Source organism: Gallus gallus, chromosome 1 (genome assembly GCF_016699485.2).
Source record: "Gallus gallus isolate bGalGal1 chromosome 1, bGalGal1.mat.broiler.GRCg7b, whole genome shotgun sequence".
NCBI classification, from domain to species: Eukaryota; Metazoa; Chordata; class Aves; order Galliformes; family Phasianidae; genus Gallus; species Gallus gallus.
Window position 1 is genome coordinate 23,621,186 of NC_052532.1, and position 22,134 is coordinate 23,643,319.

The 22,134-nt window shown below is 41.7% G+C and overlaps 1 protein-coding gene across 5 annotated transcripts in view; it reads left to right on the plus strand.

Moving 5' to 3' along the window:
- The first annotated feature begins 9,620 nt into the window (after positions 1–9,620).
- TSPAN12 (tetraspanin 12) overlaps positions 9,621–22,134 on the plus strand; it is a 45,247-nt gene continuing 32,733 nt past the window's right edge. For 2 of the 5 annotated variants that reach the window (NM_001397016.1, NM_001397017.1), the window contains exons 1-2: positions 9,621–9,782; positions 10,184–10,320. In NM_001397016.1, the coding sequence (NP_001383945.1) occupies positions 10,255–10,320 (66 nt within the window). In that variant the 5' untranslated portion in view covers positions 9,621–9,782; positions 10,184–10,254. Of the gene's footprint in view, positions 9,783–9,985; positions 10,321–11,885; positions 11,983–12,382; positions 12,616–22,134 lie in introns of those variants that run through there. The other 3 variants (XM_046936697.1, NM_001007849.2, XM_046936632.1) reach the window with 3 other exon arrangements.

Consider the following 22,134-nt stretch of genomic DNA (forward strand, 5'->3'; position numbering starts at 1 on the left):
TTTCCTACTAGACCCTTCCCCATCTTCATAACCCTGTTAATGGACACTCTAATAGTTTCAAATCCTTCTCATTTTTGTGTTGCCCCAAACCTCGGTGCAGGAGGTGAGGCTGCACAGCGCAGAGCAGAGGGAACAACCCCTCCTCTCTCCTGGTGGCAGCGCTGGGCCTGGTGCGCACCAGAGTACGGTTGGCCTTTTTGGTTTCCAGGGCACACTGCTGACTTGTGTTCAACTTGTTATCTACCAGAACCTCCAGATCCCTTTTCATGGGGCTGCTCTCCAACAGCGTCAGCTGTGTAGTATTCACAGAAATCACAGAATCATAGGGGTTGGAAGGGCCCTGTGGAGATCATCTAGTCCAACCCACCTACTGAGGAGGTTCCCTGCAGTAGGTTACACAGGAAAGCATAAACTTGGGCTTTAAATATCTCAAGAGAAGGAAATTCCACAACCTCTCCGTGCAGCCTGTTCCAGTGCTCCATTGTCCTCAATGTAAAGGACTTTTTGTTTTTGTTTGCATGGAACTTTCTCTGTTCCAGTTGTTTTGTCACTGGGCACTACTGAAAAGAGCCTGACCCCATCCACTTGACTCTTTAGATATTTATAAGCACTGATAAGATCCCTTCTCAGTCTTCTTTTCTCCAGGCTGGACAGCCCCAGGTTTCTCAGCCTTTCTTCATATGGGAGATGCTCCATGCCCTCCATGATCTTTCTGTGGCTCTGCTGGACTCTCTCTAGAAGTTCCCTGTCTTTCTTGAACTGAGGAGCCCAGAACTGGACACAGTTAACATGTGGCAGTTTGAAGTCACCCATAAGGATAAGGGCAGTGTATCTAGAGATATCTCTTCCTTGTACATCTTGTTCATCTCTGCCCTTTATCTCTAGTCTTCTCAAAATATGTTATCAGAGCAGACTTCTCTCTCAAGAAAATGTTCTGTCCTTCATTTGGCTTAAATTTCTTTAGAAGTCAAATGTAATATCTGGCATTAGTTTTTGGCTTGTTAGTTGATACGGCTGTATAAATAAAAAGATGGAAATACAAGAAAATTTAATCCTCATGGTAAAGTTAGTTACAAATTAATGTAGGGATTTTATAGACTATAAATATTTTTTGTGAAAGCACAGTAGAATCCACTGCTGTGAAAATTGCCATCTCAAGTACAAGGAACTGGTATTGGATGAAAGCATGGTCTTTCTGTTTGGTAGCTGTGAGCAGTGTGATACTGAGGCTGACTCTAATAAATTTAGCATCACTACCAAGAAGTTGTTGTCACGATGTGACATTGACAGAGTATCTTTTTGCTTATTTCCTAGTCCAGTAGCTCCTCATAAATGCAAATTACCTCCTGGAAGGTTTATTACTATTGTAGTTTAATTGGTTTTGTGTAGAAAATGGTACTGTGTATAATTTGTTCTGTTTCTGTTTTTAAACTACTACTGGATTGGATTAAATATTTTTTCAATAATTGTGAAGCATGAATGCCAGACTGGGTTTCAGCTGCTGTTAAACCTGAAAAAGAATTCCAACTTGGAAAACAAATTGATTTATTTTTCATTTGTAGGAAAAACAAAAACAAAACAAAACAAAACAATAGCAATCACAGACTAGAAGGGTCACTCAGAACAGGTCTCATTTGCAAGTAGCAGCAATATACACATATATTATATAAAAGCCAATTAGTATTTGCAGAGCAATACGCATAAAGCAGTAGTTCATACACAGTTAGGACTATGAATATTAAGCTAGTCAATTAATCTACAAAACAAACTTTTCAGTCAGTCAAGCAGTCTTTCAGGGATTCAAATAAGCCTTCTGATGGGAGCATAATTAGATTTGTGTTTCACCTCTGAAAATACCACTGTGTGCACTTTTTCTACTGCTTTATAGGCCATAACAAGTTGTTCCCAGCACATTTAACAGACAAGTCACATTTCTGTCATTCAGTGGAGCCTTGAGTACATTTAGGACATGTCCTGCAGAGCTGTTCATTGTAGTGGTTCAAGGACACCTGGTACTGCTGGAACAAATGCTTTATTTACAAACACAGATTTAATGAGTTCCTGAAGTGCAGTAAGATGTCCTTGGATCCTGAAAAAGAAGAGTCAATCATCTACACATACCTGTGTGATGCAAACAGGGGAGATTATTTAATCTAAGCTATGTCATATCTATCGTACGCATCCCAGTACTGTAGTATTGAAGTACAAGTTCTTTGATGAACTATCCACCAGGGCTGTGATGTCATTTTGACACATTTCATGGAAAATCATGGATGAATGTTTGTGTTACGTGTTCAAATCACTAATATGATAAAGCAAGGCAGGCAGTTCTCTTTAATTATGGCATTTTGCTGTTTGACAAAATTAAGCTTCATGGCATTTCAGTTCCTATTGTCCTTTTCAGAATTGCTTACAGAATCTATTTATGATCACTCTGGCATTCCTAGGATATTATACTAAAGCTGTACAGCATTTCTGCACCCATGTTACTTTATCTTGTCAAGCTGACGATATAGCCCTGTCATGTTAGTGCCAGTGGGTAATGGCAGAAGAAATGATCATCTCCACACCACCGAGTGGCAGTCTAGTTCTGCATGCTTCTGTCTGGACTGCACACCCTGCACTCACCTCTGCGTTTGGTCCATGGGAATAATACATCAACATATAAATAGCACGTTGTTTACATGATGAGCAGCCAATTAATCCACTTGAAAAGCAGGCTACATTAATTAAAGTTATTATAAAGAGTCTCTTTGTGGGGCAATTTTAACAAATAAATGACATACATTCTCATCCACCAACTTTTAGAATTTGAAATACTTGAGAAATATAAGTACCTGTGAATATAATGAGGTTTTGTGTTCTGAGGAAACTGCAACAATTCTGCTTTATATATTTATATAGCATGGCTGCTTGTCTTGAAGCAAGCATATAGAGAATCCAGGGAAAAATCAGAGCCTGAGCTGAGTACTTCCTACAAACAACTAGCACAGAGACAGCTCTTATTTTGGGCACAAGCAACCTACTTCAGATAATAGACAGAAAATAGAAAGAAAAATTTGTCAGGAAGTCATAATCATCCTCTCTCCCATGAGAGATCATTTCTGACTCTTTATAGAAAGCTAGTTAGATGCTGATTCTTATGATCATAGCTTATTTCCTTACATGGAGAATCCTTCACATTTGCAAAATGGGAGCAATTTAAACCTGCTACCTGACAATTCCATTTATTCAGTAAAACAAATGATGCTTTGAGAGGCTAGACTTGCCATGTCTTTTTCTATTTTTTTCAATTTAGATTAAAAAAGTATATTGTCAGGCATGCACCTTTTGCCTATACAGATCCAATTATAACATGACAGAGTTAAAAACTCATCATAAAAATCTGTCTTCTAACACACAGACACACACACACACACACAGACACACACACACCCACACACACAAATAACTTCATTAGAATAAAGAAAAAAATAAAAACAAAGAAGGTGAAACAAACAGGAAGAAGGGACAGACTTCTCCCTTCCCTATAAATCCTCAAGGAAGTTGTTAATTACTGAAGTGCTCTTCCACTACTTTGCAACACCAGATTTCACTTTGTTGACTCTAGTACATTCTCTTAGTTATATAATCATATACATTTTTTCCCCTCGACCTCTGCTTCTTTATGTGCAAAAAATGAACATTTTAGCTATTCATCCAGCTTCACTCAGCATGTGGTCTATTAACTTTCTAGTATTCAGTCTCAGCTGTGAGGACAGCCATAAATTTCCTACTGGTCTGTTCTGTGGCTTTCATAGCACGTATATATTTCCCAAGCAATCCTCTCCACATTTCCCTGAAATAAATGCTATCATCCCCACACTCCAACTGGGAAACTCAGGCTCTAGAATAACAGTATCTGAGACTTTATGCTGATCCAAGTAGCTTACAACGGGTAACATTTCATATTTTCAAGGGGCAGTTCCCTGTAGTTTCAGATAAATTCGTGAATGTTTAAACATTTCTGCAAATCAGCCTGTGAGATCTGAAGCTGGATAATGTAAATAGAGAACAAAGGAACCACCTGGGAAAAGTGTGATTAAATGAACTAGCCACACAGGAACTCTGCAGTGGATATCAGCTTTGGTTCTCCAACACAGCTACTGTCTGTTGATGACATTGTCCTTATATTTCACTTCTCCAACAGTACTTCTGATAAGAAATATCATACAATGTCCATAACTGGCAATGCTACTGGTGTATCACATATATTAAAATGTGTTCTTTGCTAGAGTAAAATCTCATGCTATGCCTGAAGAGGAGGGATAGAGTATGATAAACAGGACTCTGAAGATCACTGTGCCTTTTCTTGTTGCTGGAGAAGATACAGATGCTGAACTTCTCATGGAATTTAACTAGATCAGAAAAAAACTCTTCAGCAGAAAGCTATGTGACTCCCATTATAATACCAAACACCATATATTGAAGAAAAGCTACCAGAAAGCAATATAGTTTTCAAACTGTGTCTTGGAATGCAAGCAAGATATTTCTGTTAAACAGAAATCCGCTCCCTGTGGAGAAAGGAGTAAGACAATGAAGAACTGACACTGGGAGGACTCTTGGGATCCACCTATTGAATTCCTTCTGTGGCAAAGATAAAACAATCCAACTCCGTATTTTGTTGCAGAGTCCCTTTTAAAGAGCTCTTATTTTATTTTATTTTTTTAAATGTATATTCTTCTTTCCAAGCTCTGTGACACATAGCTTAATGACCATATGGCTTTTTCTTGCTTGAATCTAATAATTTTTAATGCTTTCTTAAAAACTTATAGTGATTTGCTCTGGTAACAGCCTTCCATCTCTCACTGGCTATGTACGTTTTCTCAATGGGTGTGATTTCTAAACTGTCCTAGTAGGGAGTTAACCCTTAATGAGTTGATAAATACCTCTCCCAAGGACTCTGGCCTTTTGGCTTGTGGAATACATCTCAAGATTCTTGACCTAAAATCACAGAGCAAGATTCATCTGTTTCTGGTTATTGGTCATGTTTGTTATTTCTAACCTATTGCTTTTGATACCAAGGACATATTTTTCTGAATTTGGTTCTCACATCATTTGTCTGACATGCAGATTTCTATGCATTTCTTATGCTCTTTCATAAAATGTATAAAGTAAATAAGGACTGAAAAATGTGAGGTTTTTTTTCATTTATATAATATTAAAAGCAACTTTGAATCTCCTCAATTTTCATTTTTCCAGCTGCTGTATGATATGTGGTTCTCATATTTTTAATGTTCTTATTTCCTTCTGCTCTTTTTATTTTTTCATTCCAGATTACCTGTCTCTGAAGAATCCATGCTCATGGATCCTGAAGGACATTGTGATTGTTGTTGTAACTCTTTGGTTGCTTCTCAAAATGTATTGTGTATGAATTTTATCTTGCATGTTTCATTAAGAAGAGTTTTGCTGGTGTGAAGAGGAAGATTGTTCACCTTGTCACTGTTGCCAGTGGAAGGATGGAAGAGGAGATTGTTGCCAAGCCAAAGAGTGGCCTAGGGTTGCTTCTAGAGTGACACTGGTAGCCAGGACAGGAGACAGTGAGGAAAAATGTAGAAATATAGGCTTAGATGATAATTCAGGCTAGAAGGAACCTCAGGAGTTCTTTAGTCCATAGCTGCTTTGACCAGGGTTAGCAGTGAGGTCCAACCAAATGGCTCAGTGATTTATTCAGCTTGAGCTCAAACTAAGAGACTCTTGAGGGGAGGAGAGCATATTTGCAATGAAGCCTTTGAAAAGATAGAGAGAAGGAAGGAAATTTTTCCCCCCAAAACCAACCTGCTGAGATATTATTTCAGTTGAGGAAGCCGCTGAAAGTTGCTGAACTAGAAAATGAGGAAGTCCCTGTGCAAGAGATTCTTTGGGCCAGAGTGTGGCTGGAATATGTTAAAATTAATTAATAAAAATTGCCCTGGTGCTGTCAAAGACAATTCTATCTTAGACTTCTTATACATAAGTCTGTCCATGAGCAGTTTTCCCATCTGAGTAGCCTAACATGAGTAAATACAGCACAGAATTAAATTGCACAGTTCAAAGTACATGTACGCATATGTTCCTCACTCTGGAACTCATCTGAGTAATTTTAAATATTATGGCAGCATATAAAAGGATATCACTGTAACTCATTTAGTTTTCAGTGATAAAGTTTCTTGCCATCTAGTATCAGGCAATTATCACCTATAAATTTACATGCATGTGCAATGCTATTCCACTTGATCAGGCTTTTCATGTAGTTTAAATTAAAGACAATTGCAACTATGTGCTGAATGGGTGTGTCTTAATATCTACTCTTTCAGTCTGTTTTCCTGATGAAGAAGGGCTTATGAGATCATACTGGAGTATTTGTGCGGACGTATGTCTCTCAGTCAACACTCTTTTAATAGCTTTTGAACCTGTTGGACAATTTCAAGCACATCAGAAAGAGAGGAGCTAGCTTACAGATACTAAGTTTACATGTGTTAAATTAAAATTGGTAGTTAAGCATGGGAAGAAGAGATTATTAGATTCACTGGCATTTCCATCCCCCGCCTCTGCCACTGAAAGACTGTACCATGAACACTTCATTTGAGTCTAGAGAATTCATACTAGAAAGCTATTGAGAATGCTTTGTCACAGAAAAAGCTTTAGAATTTATAGTTTGTTAGACACTGGAGAACCCAAGTAGTCAATCCCAAAGTGCAAAGCTTCCACAGTCCCCTTGCTTATCTCTTTGCTACACATTAAAGAACTTGATAACATCGAACTCTCACTGCAAAAAAAATTACAAAGAGCTTTGGCATTGTACTTACATTTGTAAAAACCATCATATTTCTTGCCTTAAATAAAATCCGAAGTGATCAGTTTAAAGGGTAAAGAAAGCATGCATTGAATTAGCATAGTAGCTTCCTCGATTTTTTTAGGTGGTCAGCTAATACTTCTAGTTCAGTGACTGTTTGAATGCATGGGAACTTTCAGTGTACTTCTTTCCCAGTGTTGACATCATGGAAAGTTCACAAAGTATGACAAACTGGTAAAAGCACTGTTCCGAAGGGACCTTCCTCTAAGCATTTTGTGGGCATTCCTAAATAGGTCCTGTTTTATTTAGGTTTTCAGTACCATCTCTACTGGTCAAATAATGATCTTGTTAACAGCTAAAAGACAGAATATTTCTTTAACTAACCATGTGCTCCTCTTTATTTTTGTGATGGGGTTACTGTAATAGAATTTTAAATAGACACGGAGTTAGTCTGAGAGCATCATATGACCAAATACCCCCAAAAAGTTAATTCAGAGAGAAACTGCTGAAGTGTCATTTTAGCAGGATTTTTAATAAGGGATCTCATAGACTGATCTTCTTCCTTTTCCTGAATTCCTTATGCACTGGGAGTAATTCCACTGTAAGCCAAAGGTATCAGAAACAAGTGAGACAACTTCTCATTGAATATTTTAGGCACATTTAAAGAAAAAAACACTGAGTGTAAGATAATTGAATGTTTTTGAAGTGCATTTTTTATAAAACCTTGTGGCTCAGGTAATTCATTTTTTTTTCCCACGGAACAACCAAGAATGCAAAGGTTACCTCAATTATTTTTAATCTGGCTTATAACACACTGCACTGTCCCCAGCTAAGGCTGGAGCTCCGTTGCAAACTGACACTGTTTCTGTATTCCAGCTTTGGTTCACTGAAAAGACCATACCTGCTCAAGATCTGTCTCACTGACTGTTCATGAGAAGACCCTGGCAATAAAAGGAATGAATGGTATGTAAATAGCACAATGAATGTACAATGTTACCTTTAAAAATTATCTGTCTTAGCTCTGCTTGCCTTATTTAGGTGTAGAACTAGTAACATCCACTGAAGAGTAACACTGCGGCACAATGCACTTCCTGGAGAGGTCTTGGTTCCAGAAAAAAGGATCAAACTAACAGCAAAAGCTCACAGTTTACCACAGTTGAAGGAAAAAGAATCTTCACAGACTGCACTTATGCAATGCTTTCTAGTACTTTCAACTAGTTGTGTTCACTTCTACAAATCTGGCATAAAATCACTGCCTTCTGGTAAGTATCCATGTCCATTCTGATTTAAGGAGGGATGAACAGACGTGAAGATGCTCTCCACCCCGATTCAATACTAATGAAATGAAATTGGCGAAGCTTAAGTAGGATTACACAGGCAGCCCCAGTGATAAGCACTGAACTATCTGGAGTTTGTGGATTTTCTCAAATCATGTTTCCAGTGCTTGAGGAGCGGATTTTTCTTTGGCCTCACAGCAGTTAGATTTTGCTCATTAAATGTTTTTTCCTCTTTTCCAGTTTTCACTAGCAGCCCTTCTATCAGTTTTTATGTAATGTGGATGGAAGACAATGTTCCTCTGCTAGTGAAGATACATTTCTCAGTGTATTTTCTTGCTATTTTTGTGTGGGTGGCACTGCAGAACTTTGTATTTGTGGAAAATTATTTGCTAATCTGTTTTTAACTGTGTTTCTAACTGTAAATATCCCTTTATTTTATGGGGCTACATATGTGTTGAAACAACATGGACCTCAGTAGGAATTCACCACAATAACTACAGGATGTGCACATACTGTAGCAGGCTTCAGAGAGAGGATGACTTTTTCCAACTTAGCTGTGGGGTCTGTAAATAGAGATGACAGAACCAATCAATAGCTGCTTTGCCTGAAAAGAGAAGCTTTTGTTCAGTTCCTGAATGATTATCTTCAACACTGCTACATTTCTAAATTTGCTGCTTTGCTCCTTTCCTCCACAAAATCTGCACTGTGATTCAGATGGCCGCTGGGATTGTTAACATTAAGGCAATATCTTTATAACCACTGGAGAAGCACAAGTGCCGTGCCGAGGGAGGTTCTCCCTTCTCACCCCAGAGAGCTTTCTGCTGTACGGGGATGGGGAAGGGGCACCGGGCTGCAAATGGTCGCATTCGGGTTTGATTTCAGCGAAGTTTCATTACTGACGTAACAGTGCCAAAATCTTGTGAAATGTCTGTTAAAGCTTGCAAAAAACCCCCAAACCAAATCAAAACAAAACAAAACAAAAAAACCCTATGAAAAAAGCCACAGCTGTTTTGTGAGCTGATTTTGCTGCTCTGGGCCAAAATACCACAGGAGGAGGTTTTGGTGTATTTCAGCTCGCCTAAGGCAATTGCTCAAAATCTCCCCTCACCCCTGAAGAGGGGAGGCAGCCCCAGGCCTGGCAAATTTGGGCTTCCAGCCAGGGCCAGCCATAAAGGAGGGCATTTTGGGGATGCACCTTTTGGATTTCGCCTGGCAGCCTGAGAGCCAAATCCACCCAGGCGGGCTGCAATCTGCCGAGTGAAACCCAACCTCTTTCCCACGGAAGATTTGGACGCTCTCTGAACTGCCACTTCCATTTTGGCCCCAGGGAGGTTTACACAGCGCGTGGGCTTGGTGAGAGCTCCGTTTTATCTCTGCTGCCCTTCGTGTGGGCGCACAGCACTCCTGAGCCAGAGGGACCCCCGTCCCATTGCGAGGCCCGCTCTCAGGGCCTCTGGCCGCGCTCCTTAAACAGTCCGCAGCCGCCGGCGGCGCTAGGGCTCTGTGGGCGCAGGAACGGGCGGGCGCGCATGCGCGGTGGCGCTGGCCGCCGCCGGGCTCGGCGGAGCGCTGCGGGCGCGGACAGAGTAGTGGGGGGTGGCCGCCCGGAGCTTTCCGTCAGTGCCCGGCGTGGATGGGCGCCGCGGCTCCGTGCTGCGCTGCCCGGCCCCGATGAGTCCTCGCCGGAGCAAGTGAGTGAGAGGCGCTGAGCGCCGCTGTCCTCGCCTGCCCGCCCGCCCGCCATCCCCGGGACAGCGCGCCCCTCCCGGGCAGGGAGGGGGCCGGCGCCCGCCCCGCTCTTTCAGCGCTGCTCGTCCCGCGGGGCAGCTCGGGGCACCGCGCGGGTTGTCGCCTTTCAGGGCGATTCTGGTTGTTAATTTTAAACACTGTCTCCGAGAGCGGCGGCGGAGGGGAGGTGCTGCCCGCGGCGGCGAGCCGGCCCTGTCCCTACGGAACCGCCGCCGCTCCGCGCGAACGGGCCGGGCCGGGTCGGGTCAGGCTGGGCGGAGGGAACCGCGCCGCCGTGCCGCCACCTGCGCCCTCGACGCGCGGCTCACCGGGCTCTCCCGGCCCTATCTGCCTTTCCCCGCAGAACGCTGGCTGCCCGGCCTCGGCAGCGAGGATGTGGTGAAGGAATGGGGCTGTCTCCCGCGGGAGCTCGCCATGGCCAGGGAGGACTCGGTGAGGTGCCTGCGCTGCCTGCTCTACGCCCTCAACCTCCTCTTCTGGGTGAGTCCGAGCAAAGTGGCGACTGCGGCGCGCGTCACGGCCCCGGTGGTGCCCCTTCATCAGGGGCTGCGGGAACCGGGGAGGGGAAGCGGCCCCTTGGGTGTCTCTGATGTGCACCCTTGGCCAGGTGGGGCTCATCATGAGATGCCTCAAAGAAAAGCGTTTGGAAACTTGTTGTAAGTGAAATTAGCGTGGTACTAGCTTCATGTTATAAATACACATGTGAATGTGTGCAACCATAACGTACGCGTGTGTGCAGAGAGGGAAATACTCAGAGGTGTTGTGGATTCCTCACTGCGTGAGTGTCAGAGCATCCCGTGACCCGGACTGAACTCAGCTCTCAGAGGTATCTGAGCACTGAGCTGCACAGCGGAGGCCTTATCCCAGCTCATCGTTGTGCTTTTGGGGACTGGATCCAAACTGGCACACAGAGCCTGAAGTGATTTCTTTCTTTTGCTTTCAGCATTTCAGTCAAAGCTGTAATTACAGTGGTAGGGCTTCCAGCTCTCAAGCATAAGTAGGTGTGATCAGCTCTGGCTCCTAAACTTTTCACGTCTCCACACAAACTGTGTGATGCAGACTTCTCACAGACCACACTCGCACCGAATGAAGCCTGCTTCACCCATATAGTTGAGATTTATGCTGGCTAAGTGTAGGAAAAAGAACAAGTAAGAGGCGTGACAGCCCACACCCATTGGCAAGTACTGATTGGAGAGGTGCTGCATGTTTGTGTGATGCAGGCAGCACATGTAGGCTGTCACCAAGTGTATTTTATACTGAAGTGAAAATGAAGATTACCGAAAATAAAGTGGAGAGCAGAATATGAATGAGAGAATTATTAGAATGCATTGGGGCAAAATGAGATTCTGTTGAAAGTATTGTGTTTGACAGAGGTAAAGCGTAAGTATTTCATTCCTCCAGCAAATGTAGGACTAAAGCCCTGTAAACAGAAGATGAGGAGATCTCTGTGAAAACAAAATGAACAATCTGTGATTATTTATCACATTATGCATGGTTTTCATTGGATATCATACAAAATCCTAGAACTTGTATTTCGTTCAGGTGAGGGCTGCCTGGGTTCAATTCCTGATTTTTAGGCATATGCTGCTAGAGTTGAGTGAATGTACATCTATGTGGCTGGGAACATCCTGTCTTCCAGTCTGCATTCTTATTGCCTTTGTTTGGGTTCCAAATTGCTGCCTTGAGCCGTCCTTGTCTGTTTTCATTCACGCCCTTAACTCACCCCATAAAGCAGCTTGTACCCTTAAGATTACTCCACTTTTCTCTCTTTCCCTCCCTGCTATCTGCTTATTGTGTTTCATCAGATTTAGTATTTAGGGGCATCTTTGTAGGCTAAATCGGCCCTTTGTGTGGTCCCTAGATGATAACCTCGCGAGGTTATGCCCCCATTCTTTGGTGGTGAGGGCCTTGGTGCTGGAGCTGAGTGCTCCATTTCTCCTCCTGAGTGATGCTCCTTGCGTAGGGAAGTTTGCCCTTATCCTTGGAGGGGGCTGGCGCATTGCATCACAGCTCCTCTATAGGGAGATCAAGGGTTGATGCATGTCATACATGTAAGGAGGCTGAGGCTGGACAAACAAAGATGCAGTGAGCAGGGGAACAGGTGTAGAGAGAAACAAGCAGCAGTGGAGGTGGGAGATGCATGTAGGTATACTTGTGTGGGAGAGTGCATGCTGGCTCACTTGGGAGATTTAAGTATTTGCCCTCTTTGCTTGAATTAAGTTCTGTTCCATATTCCATGTCAGATTGCTCCTGCCAGCTTTTCATTGTTTCATTCTTGTGTTTTTTTGTTTGTTGTGGAGCTAAGGCACAGAGCTGCAGAGCACTTTGCAGCTTGGCAGTGGACTAACAGCAACTACATCCCTAATATGCTGCTGTTAGCCTTGTCCATCCATAAGTCATCATTCAATATTTTCTTTAAAGCATTTGGCTAGAAATAGTTTCTCATTCTTTAGATTTTTTTTGTGTTTGCCTTTTGAATAATGATGTCTCGGGTCACCCCTGAATAGGAAGTGTGACTTTTTTTTCTTTCATAATCATATAGGAGAGGGGATCTTTTGAGTCTGTACCAATATGACAAGAAGTCCTAGAGAAGAAAACGGCAACTTTTCATAATCATCTTCAAGATAAGAATGTGAAAAATATCTAAATTTAATCTTCATAGCTGATGGCAGGATGCTGGAAATAACACCAAGCAGCTAAGCAAGATCTATATTCACAAAACGTGTGTCAAAGCATGTGAATATATAATTGAATAATGAATGCCAGTATCAGCAGGTAACTTGCATTACAGATGTTAAGTAGAATAAAGCTGTTTTCTGTAATGTGTATAGAATTAAAGGTGTTAGAACTAAGGAGGATAATTGGCCAGTCTGTTTGGAGCTCATTCCCTGCATTTTAAAAAGTAAATGTATGCAACTGTTTGACTCAGAATAAAACAAACAAATGAAAAGCGATTGCCATAATTGCGTAGTGAGAAATAGGATGAATGGTAGGTGGGCAATTACAGTTAAATCAGATTCTTTGGAGGCGTGTGCATGTAAAAACCTCTTTCTGCTTCCTATCTGATCCTGTTTGCATGTGTATTTAACAACTAAATACAAATTTGCTACTCATTGCTTATTGTAGTGAGATGTCTCATATCTCTTTCTCTGTCAGAGCTGAATTGTCTCCCATTGGGATCAGTGGGAGTGCTACCACTGACTTTTCTGAGCATAAGAATATGACCCTGCTGGGCAAAAAAATTCTCATGGAAAAGTTCTGCGAGCAGCAGGTGCTTACATGCCCGTGTGTGGGTGGGAGCTGTTTCTCTTCGCCACCAGTCTTCCATTTGGAAAGCTTTAGCTTGTAATGTTGCTTATGTTAGCATTTAGTTTGATAAATACCAGCTCAGACTATGGACTGGATGGCAGGGAGTTTAGATTAGATCAGCTCCTGGAAATGCAGCTGCATTCCTCCTGAGCTGTGAGTGTGGTATGCTGTGCCTTAACAGATAAACACAAAAGCAGCATACTTAAAATAGATGAGAGCAATGTGTGTTTTTGGGGTGTGCAGAGAGCTCACAATTTTGGGAGCATGTATGTTATACTCCTTAAACTTGTTCTTGGAGGGTTTTACAACAACTCCTGCTTCATTCTTTCTGAACGGCTGTGGCCTCCAAACAGCGAGCCAGTTGTTACTGTGTCTGTTTGCTGTGTTGGTTATCAGTCCCTGGCTGAAAACATTGAAGACATACAAACAGCGTGTGTTGACTTTTTAAAATTTTGGCTTGATTAAGGGCCCTAACCAGAATGCGGTGACCTTCTCTCCTTGTTTCTTTCTGGTGTTGTCCAGTGGCCAGTCCAACCACGTATTGTGCAAACAGGCTTGGTTTCTCCCCCAGGAAGAAGAAAATAGAGCCTCAGCTCTGTTGGCATCTAATATTTGAAGCCCTGAAAAAAGCTGTTAAGACACTCTGTAGCTGTTGTTGTTTGGTGTAGTCTCAGTATCTGTCTCTGAGGAGGGAACATATAGAGTAATTTTCAATGTGTCCTGTGTGCAACTGTTGCAGGAATAGTGTAAGGGATTCCAGCTTTTGACTTTACCAGCCTTGTGAGGGCAGACAAGTGCATGTGTAGCACCTTGAGGAAGTGTTATGCATAATAGAACTGAGGAGTCTGACCATCAGTCTTGCAGAAAATCTTTCTGCATGGTGGCTGCTGTAGCATGCTGGTGTCTTCGTAATTTGGTTACTGTCAAAGCCCTCTGCAAGCAGTGAAGCGAGAGAACTTCATCAGTCACTGTGTTGTGACACTTGTAGCTTCTCCATAGTGTAACTTAGTGGTGTACAACTGCATGCTTTGTATTTGGGAAGAGCACTTTTTTATGGGGTTTACCTAATGAGCAGTGATTTGGAAGAGTCAACAAGGTGATACACGCGTGTGTGAGTGGGATGAAAGGAGTGTTGTCTGGATGTGAATGGATTGGTGTGTCCTAAGCTGCGACTCGCAGTAGGGATTTTCTTCTGAAGTGGGAGTGAAAATGTTGTCAGGGTTCTAATTATTGTTGGTTAAGTGACTGAATGTGGTAGTAGATCTCTGATCCTTCTGGAAGATGATCCTAAGGTCAATGGAATCATGCATCTGACTGCAACATGTCTTTTTCAGAGTAATGGCAATTGTGGTTTTAGGAGCTTCTCTCTCTTTGGTTCATTGGGTGTTTTTGTTTTTTTTTTTTAATAGCATTTTAGACAGAAATATCCTTTAGACTGAAGCCTGCAATTAACATTGGGTTTGATTCTTCTGTCATCTGCATGTATAAATGAGCATCACTTCAAGGAATTTAGACTGACAGATGCAACTTGATTTCTGCAGGTGTCTTGTCTTTGTAACGTTGCTATTTGCAGCATATTAGGATCTCCCGAAAAGCACTGTTTGGTATTTTTTAGTCAAGACTTTTTACTTAAGCAAATTATCTTGCTGGTGCTTGAGAGAAGCCATGCTGCTACTGCTTCTTAGTTTTCAGTTTTTAGAGACAGTACTACTCTTTATCCGTAGATAACGTGTGTTACTGAGATTTAGTTTTTACTGAGATTTAATAGTTCTACAAATATGTTTTATGCAGTCTATGAGACTACAAGGGTCTGTGCTTCTGGGGCTTTTCTAGATCAGCAAACTCCTGACACTGTTCCAGCTTAGTAGCAGTCATGGATTTAATGTGAGCATCCTTGTTTGTTTTGAGAGCTTCATAACTTGTCCTGTTGTAAATCCTCCTCACCATGTTTTGTAATAATGCCAGTTGTTCTGAACTTCGCTACAGTTTCTTCCCCCTTAGGCTTTCTTTGCAGTCCTTTAAGGTGGAGAGACCTTAGCTTGGCATTAAAGGCAGGCATCAGTCACAGAAAATGGCCATCCAGTAGTAAAGGTACACATATTAACACTGGAGATTGTCTGTGGGCAGCGGCCTTCATGGTTGTGCTAGAACAGAAAATAGAAAACAATGCTGAGTACTGGAAAAATTCAGTGTCCTGACTGTCTAAAGTAGTAGAATAATAAGAAAAGCAACAGCATGGAGAGGTACAGACTTGTTTTACTTTTCTTGGCAGCTCAGACACTCTGGTTCCTTTGAGAAAGTATAGTCTAAATTGGTGAACTAGGTAGTGCTACTGAATGCAAATAAAAGCAGCACAATTGTTCTGTCAAATTTCTCATGTTTTCTCATATTTAAAAAAGGCCAAAAATATCTGAAATGCAGGAAAAAGTCTGTATGGACTTTCTATCTTGAGAAAATTGCCAGCTTTTTCTATCTTTTTTTTTCTTTTTTCTTTGGTGAGTGTGTGTGGAAAGAAGGAGCAGCTGCTGTTGTGTCCATTGTAATTGAGAGTGACTGTGGCTTGGGCAAATCAAGGTTGTAAGCTGCAGGTGACTGCATCATAGGTGGTAGGCTTCTCTTTAGCAGATGATTCACAGTGTCATTGGGTGTTGAGCAGAGTCAGAGATGTTGCCATGTTCCTCACCCAATGAGGTTTATCTGCCTGAGGAAATGCTGTTTCTGTTGAACTGTGCTTGAACTTCCCTTCATGCTGCTAGCTCCTACTATGTAGCAGTACCATCTAATTTAGGCTATGCGATTGCAGGCAGTAAACTCTCCTGGCTTTACAGTGTAAATCGTTTTACATCTACCTTGAGTTTGTGCTTGTGAACCAGAAATCAGGTAAGACAGAAGAGAAGCAAGCTTTCACTTGGTTTTCCCTGTGTTATGAATATTTTGCACACTTGTATCATCTAGTTTTAGTTATGTGTTTCACCTGAGAAAATGTAGCAAGGGAATACTAACCTTGTACATAGAAGCATTGGAAGCAGAAGTATTGTTTCCTTCTTTTTCTAACCTCAAATGTATCTTTTTCCAATCTCAAATGTAGATGTTCAATCTTGTAATTATTTTTACTTCATTTTTTGCATTTACTGTGACACAACAAAGACATTGGTCCATCTTCCCTTCCTCGGATCCAGATTCTCAGTAGGGGTTGTGTTTCTGCTGCCATCCAACTGCCTCTCCTGCCAGTGGCATCTGAAGATACTTGGAGTGAATAGAGTAAGGGTCAAATTTTCAAAGAATTTAAGCGACTTACAATATCCATTGAAACGAACGCTGCCAAGCTGGGTACCTGTGTTTACCATTGTAAGCATGGTGTTCATGCTGGACCATTACAGTCTGCTTTTAGAGGCTGCTGCGTAGACATGGTAACTGAATCCTGGTTTTCTTAGCATTCTTGAGTAAAGAAAATACCTAGAAGGCCGTTCAAGAATAACTCCCACTTTTGTGGGAGTATGGTGTCTTTTAATGGCAGAGCAAGCTATAGGAAGAGCTCTAAAGGACCAGAAATGATTTTAATATTGGTCTTTGAGAAATCTTTTAGTTTTTGGTGTCATTGAGCTGTATTATTTGTAGAACATCCGTAGATTCTGGGAGCACACAAAAGCATGTGTCAAAGTTCTCTTTAAGCTGCTGTACAAATATAAAACAAAGAAAAGTCAGGTGCAGTCTCTGGAAAGGGCACTAAACAAATTTGAGAAGATACACATAGAGATAAACTTCTTTTTTTTAACTGCTTTTTTTTGTTTTTCATCAGCTGCTATCTGAGCTTTTCTACTTAGGGGAAAAGCTGTAAGAAACGTGTTTGAAGTGAGGGACAGTAAAGGAAGTTGAGTGGGTAAGAGGTGATGAATGTAGACCAGGGAGAGTCTGTGGATTTTGATGGCCCAGGAGTGTTTCTAAAGGTCTGGAGTTTGGTGGGAGAAGTGCTGACAGAGCAATACATTAGCAGTATGTGTTCTAAGAAGTAAAGCAGAGTTCAGCCGCTGGTCAACTTTCTATCTGCCTCTGTGTAACCTCTTATCCCACCTGCTTTCGTAGGTGAGAGGGCTCATTCCTCATGCATGCTGACAATGAGTCGGTGGATGAGTTTCAGCAATACAGTCCCTTAAAAGAGAGTGGCTTGACATGATGATGGAAAGGAAAGCATACACCCAGACTTCACCCTAATGTTAGAAATGATGTTAATGTTTCTTTATGGACATTCAGAAGTCAGTGGTGGAATCCCAAGGTATAAGGAACAATTTAATTTCATGTAGTGTTATACGAATCTGTGATTTAAGTGAAAAATAAAGGCTCATTTGAGTAATTCTTGTGCTGGTGGGTATTTGTGTGTAATACAAAGAAATTAAGTGATGTTCCTGCAACTAACTGATAAGCAGATCCTATGTATTGCAGGAAATATGTACGGTCATTCATATATTAGTTTTCTGTTTATATACTCTGAGTTTAAACATGGATTGCCCAACAGAGATGGACTGCTGTCCATGAACAGAAGCAAGCACAAAATTAAGAGTGTGTTGTATGCATGTGAAGGCATATCGTTTTGATGGTGGAATAGCCTGCTTTTAGATTAACTGTACCTAAACCTGTTCACATATTTGAGCTCTTATTTCACATTTCTTTTTGCCATGGTGCTGTAGGATCCTCATGCAGTCAGTTGTTGGAGAGTTCGCTTGCTTTCTTCGGGAGAGCAACCCTTTAGCAGGCTGTCTGTGCTCCAGCAGTTGCCTGATTGCAAAGTGTGCAAGTTCCAGCTCATGCCAAGCCTGGATCATGTTGTTAACTCACAGCTGCAGCTGTGCAAGCAAACCTGCATTCAAAGTGCAAATAAGCACATGCTTCAGCTGTTTGCAAGTGGGAGGGGACCGAGGCAAAACCCTGTGCAGGAACCTTGGCTAAAACTAAATGTTGGTGTATCCTTAAAAAAAAAGGTGCATTAGTGGGGAATTGAGAGCTTTTCCTTTTCATAGGCCATGATTCTTTCTGTAAACATTTGAATGCTTTTGCCAGGTAATACAGAAAAAAATGAGACCTCTTGTCCCTCTGTTCCCCACTCTTACACCCTTCCCTCCCTGAAAAATGTGATTGCTTGTTTGTCCAGGGATCTGAGTCATCTGTGTTTGTCCAGGGATCTGAATATTGAACTTAATTGTGAAAATCCTGTGAAAACATTGCAACATGTTCTGTTCATGACCTTGTAGCGATTCCTCCCCGCCCCCATGGGTGAAAGGCACAGCTCAGGTTACCCAAATCAATTCTAACTGGAAAAATTTCTCAAGAGTTACTCCTTCACTAAAATTTAAAGACTTCTTTTGCTGAATGCTGCCATATCTGGGAATTGATTTCCTTGGAGCTGCAAATCTTTCTGCAGAGGAAATTTCTTTATAGTGCCATTGTTCAGCGTTTTGTGCGGATCCCAGAGCTTGGCCTGAAGTTGTTTACCCCATCTGTTTTGATACAGAGAAGCGTGTGATTTTTATTGTGGAAGATAATTTTAACCTTCCCTCCAGTTTAATAATATGACAGAAAAACCCTCTCTCCAATGAACACAGCAAGTTCCCATTGGCAAAAATTACAGTGTTAGAATGTTTGAATGTAAAAGGGTGATGAGAGAATAAAAACAGGTGTGCGCATATCTACAGCAATGCGTCTTGCTCCCCCGTAGACTGAAATTCCTGCTTGTTTATGAATTGCAAATGTAGATTGATTTTTTTTTTCCAATGTCAGCATTACCTCAAAGATATTGTGAGTATGTTAGTTACAATAAGGGATGAAAGCATATATTAAATGAATAATAAATTGCTATTTTAATATATAACTGATGTAAAGCACTTTCAAAGGTAACTTAAACTATGCCTGGAAATGACCATTTGTAGTACTTTGAGTTTTCTGAGAAACATTTAGTAGCTTTGAAAACTTTAGACTATGAGCTGGTTTGGAAATGTAATATTTCATTGTGTGATTTTCATATTGCACATATATTAAAATATAATCTATTACCTTTGTTTACTCAGGATGAAAATATATTTAAAATAGAAAATGACAGCAGACAATTTCATAAAGCCTTTGGTGTCATGCTGATGGCTATACAACATATTGTGATGGTTTAGAATGAAACCCCTAGTGGCCTGTGCAGCCAGCTGCAACAAATAAAAATGTTTTACTGCCTACTCACATATTGTGTTTACAGCATGGCAGACTGGCTGTCATCAGAGAAGCTCAGATGAAAACTTTTTGATTAAATGATGTAACTGCTGTTAATGTGGTGAAAATTATTTTGGTAGTTCTGTTACTCATAAACTTTTATCTGATTGCTTGGTACAACTTTCTAACTGGTCTGCATTTTGCTTCTCAATTAGTTATGAAGCAGCTGCCAGCTTTATAGGCCACCTTTTGTTCTGCCTTCAGATGAACCAGTGAAAGCTATAATGAGAACCTTGCCTCTGCCCATGACTCCTTGAAAGCAGTGTTGCAGAGAATTAGTCATTTCTGGTAGGTTTGGATGCTCACTCAGGTCAGTGGTATAGTTGCTCCCTGTGTTAAGCACATGGGTTGAGTTGCAGTGCTGATGTCCATGCATTCCTTGTGTTTTCAGTTGAAGATCTGTCTCTGGCTTAGTTGTTGTAAAGTAGTTGGTGCTTTGAGCCTCGTTGATTTCAGAAGGCACTTGAAGATGCTTAGCATCTTTACAGGGCAGCATCCATGCTGTGAGGCAGCATGTTGAGTCACAAGTGGAAGGCTGTGGGATTTGGGGATGTATGTCACGCTTCTGTTATGATTCTCCTGTGACTGTGGAGCAAGTGAGCTGTCAAGTTGATTGATGAGTATGAGCTAATGCTTGATAAGCTTTTGTCCTTAAACTAAACATCAACATCAGTCACTACTGTGGGGCAGTCTGGTGTTGCAAACACACCTTTCATACTGCATGATTTTCCTGCCCAGAGGCTGACTTAGCTGATTAGAAAGGATGTGACTTTTTTCCTTCTTGTAGTTACAAGCCACCAAACACTTGCTGGATTATGTGCAGAAAAACACGCCTTTTGTAATGTCTATGACTGAATTGCTGTTACGTGTTCTCATGGTTTATTCAACTGTGTGACTCCTTATTGAAATAGAAGCTTCCTGAGTATTTGCATGTTGTTTCTGAGCCATGTCAAATTGCTACCCCAATTTGACAGCGCTACTGACTTTCATGGATGTGAATCCAATGTATCCAAGAAGTCTGCCTTTCAGGTTAGTCAGAGTTATAAGGCAACTTGTACCTTGCTTTGAAGAAGGCCCAAAGATGCATCTCATGGACTGTGTCCTTTTGGCAGAAGAGTGCTGGTCAGGAAATGCATGTGTAACATCCGTGTAGCAGTGTGGTAAGGCATTTTGAGTGATGCTGGACTAGCTAAAGCATTAATACCACACATGCATTGTAAGAGTAGCGAAAGTCAGTAATGCCTGAAGAAGCAGTGTGATTGTTCCAAGCATAGGAAAGGTGACCTATAGCTTCATTCCCGCTGTGGTTACAGGTGGAATTTTCTTGTGTGTAATTTACATCCAGCAGTTTCATTTGGCTGGTATTGCTTTATACCAAATTAATTTTATCTTTCTGTGGAAGTATTGGCAGACCTTTTAGGGAGAGTATAAAATGTTTTCTATTGCTTTGTTAACCATAAGAAGGTGTGCTATGTTTGTGGTCTTCCTTACCTCTCTTTGTGTTAGAAACATGATTTGTATTGCTTGTATAATACTTGCTTGTTGCTTTCTTCCAAGAAGGTAGTTGTTGTCGAGGAGTTCAGCAAGAAAGGAGTGATGGTCATTATTTATCTCCTCTTGCAGCTTCCTGCATTATCAATTAAACAGAACAGAAAATGCTCTTTATTCCTACTGTTTTAACAACCAAAATAGATTCCATGGAGCTTAAAGGAAATGGGCCCTGACGCAGATCTATGTAGTAGATTTGCAGCAAGCTTTCCTGACTGTGCTTGAAGCACACTGAGCAGCTGGGGTTCTCACTGGCAGCGCCTGAACTTTGTGCATCAGTTCGATAAAGCGGGATGAGGCAGTGTGCAGTATCAAGTGGGACTTCTCATGAAATATTCAAGGTAGAAGTAGTCTGCTGTGAGCATGCTGCAGGCGAAGGCAAAGCATTGCAGAGAGCCGGTAAGGACACAGAAGAACTTTCCTTATTCATTAGTCTTGTGCCAGCTAGCTAGTTCTTTATGACAATGTTAAGGAACTTTGAAGGCATGTGGAAAGCTAGCTGTAACCATTGAAGATAACAGAGGAGACTGGCACTTCTCATTGATTATAGAAGCATTATGTAAGCCTAATAATCATAGAATTACCGAGGTTGGAAAAGACCTCTAAGATCATTTAGTCCAACCATCCACCTATCACCAATATTTCCCACTAAACCATGTCCCTCAGTACAACATCTAAATTTGTCTTGAATACCTTCAGGTACAGTGACTCTACTACCTCCCTGGGCAGCCCGTTCCAGTGTGTGACCACTCTCTCAGAGAAGTATTTCATAATGTCCAACTTGAATCTCCTCTGGCACAACTTGAGGCCATTCCTTCTAGTCCTACTGCTAGTTGCATGGGAGAAGAGGCTAACCCCCACCTCACCAGAACATCCTTTCAGGTAGTTGTAGAGAGTGATAAGGTCACCCCTGAGGCTCCTCTTCTCCAGACTAAACAGTCCCAGCTCCCTCAGCTGCTTCTCATAGGACTTGTGCTCCAGACCCCTCACCAGTTTTGTTGCCCTTCTCTGGACACACTTGCCTCAGTGTTTTTTGTTGTAGTGAAGGGCCCAAAACTGAATGCAGTACTTGAGGTGCAGCCTCACCAGAGCTGAGTAGAGAGAGATGATCACTTCCCTGCTCCTGTTGGCAACGCTATTTCTGGCCAGATGGCTAGGATGCCATTGGCCTTCTTGGCCACCTGGGCA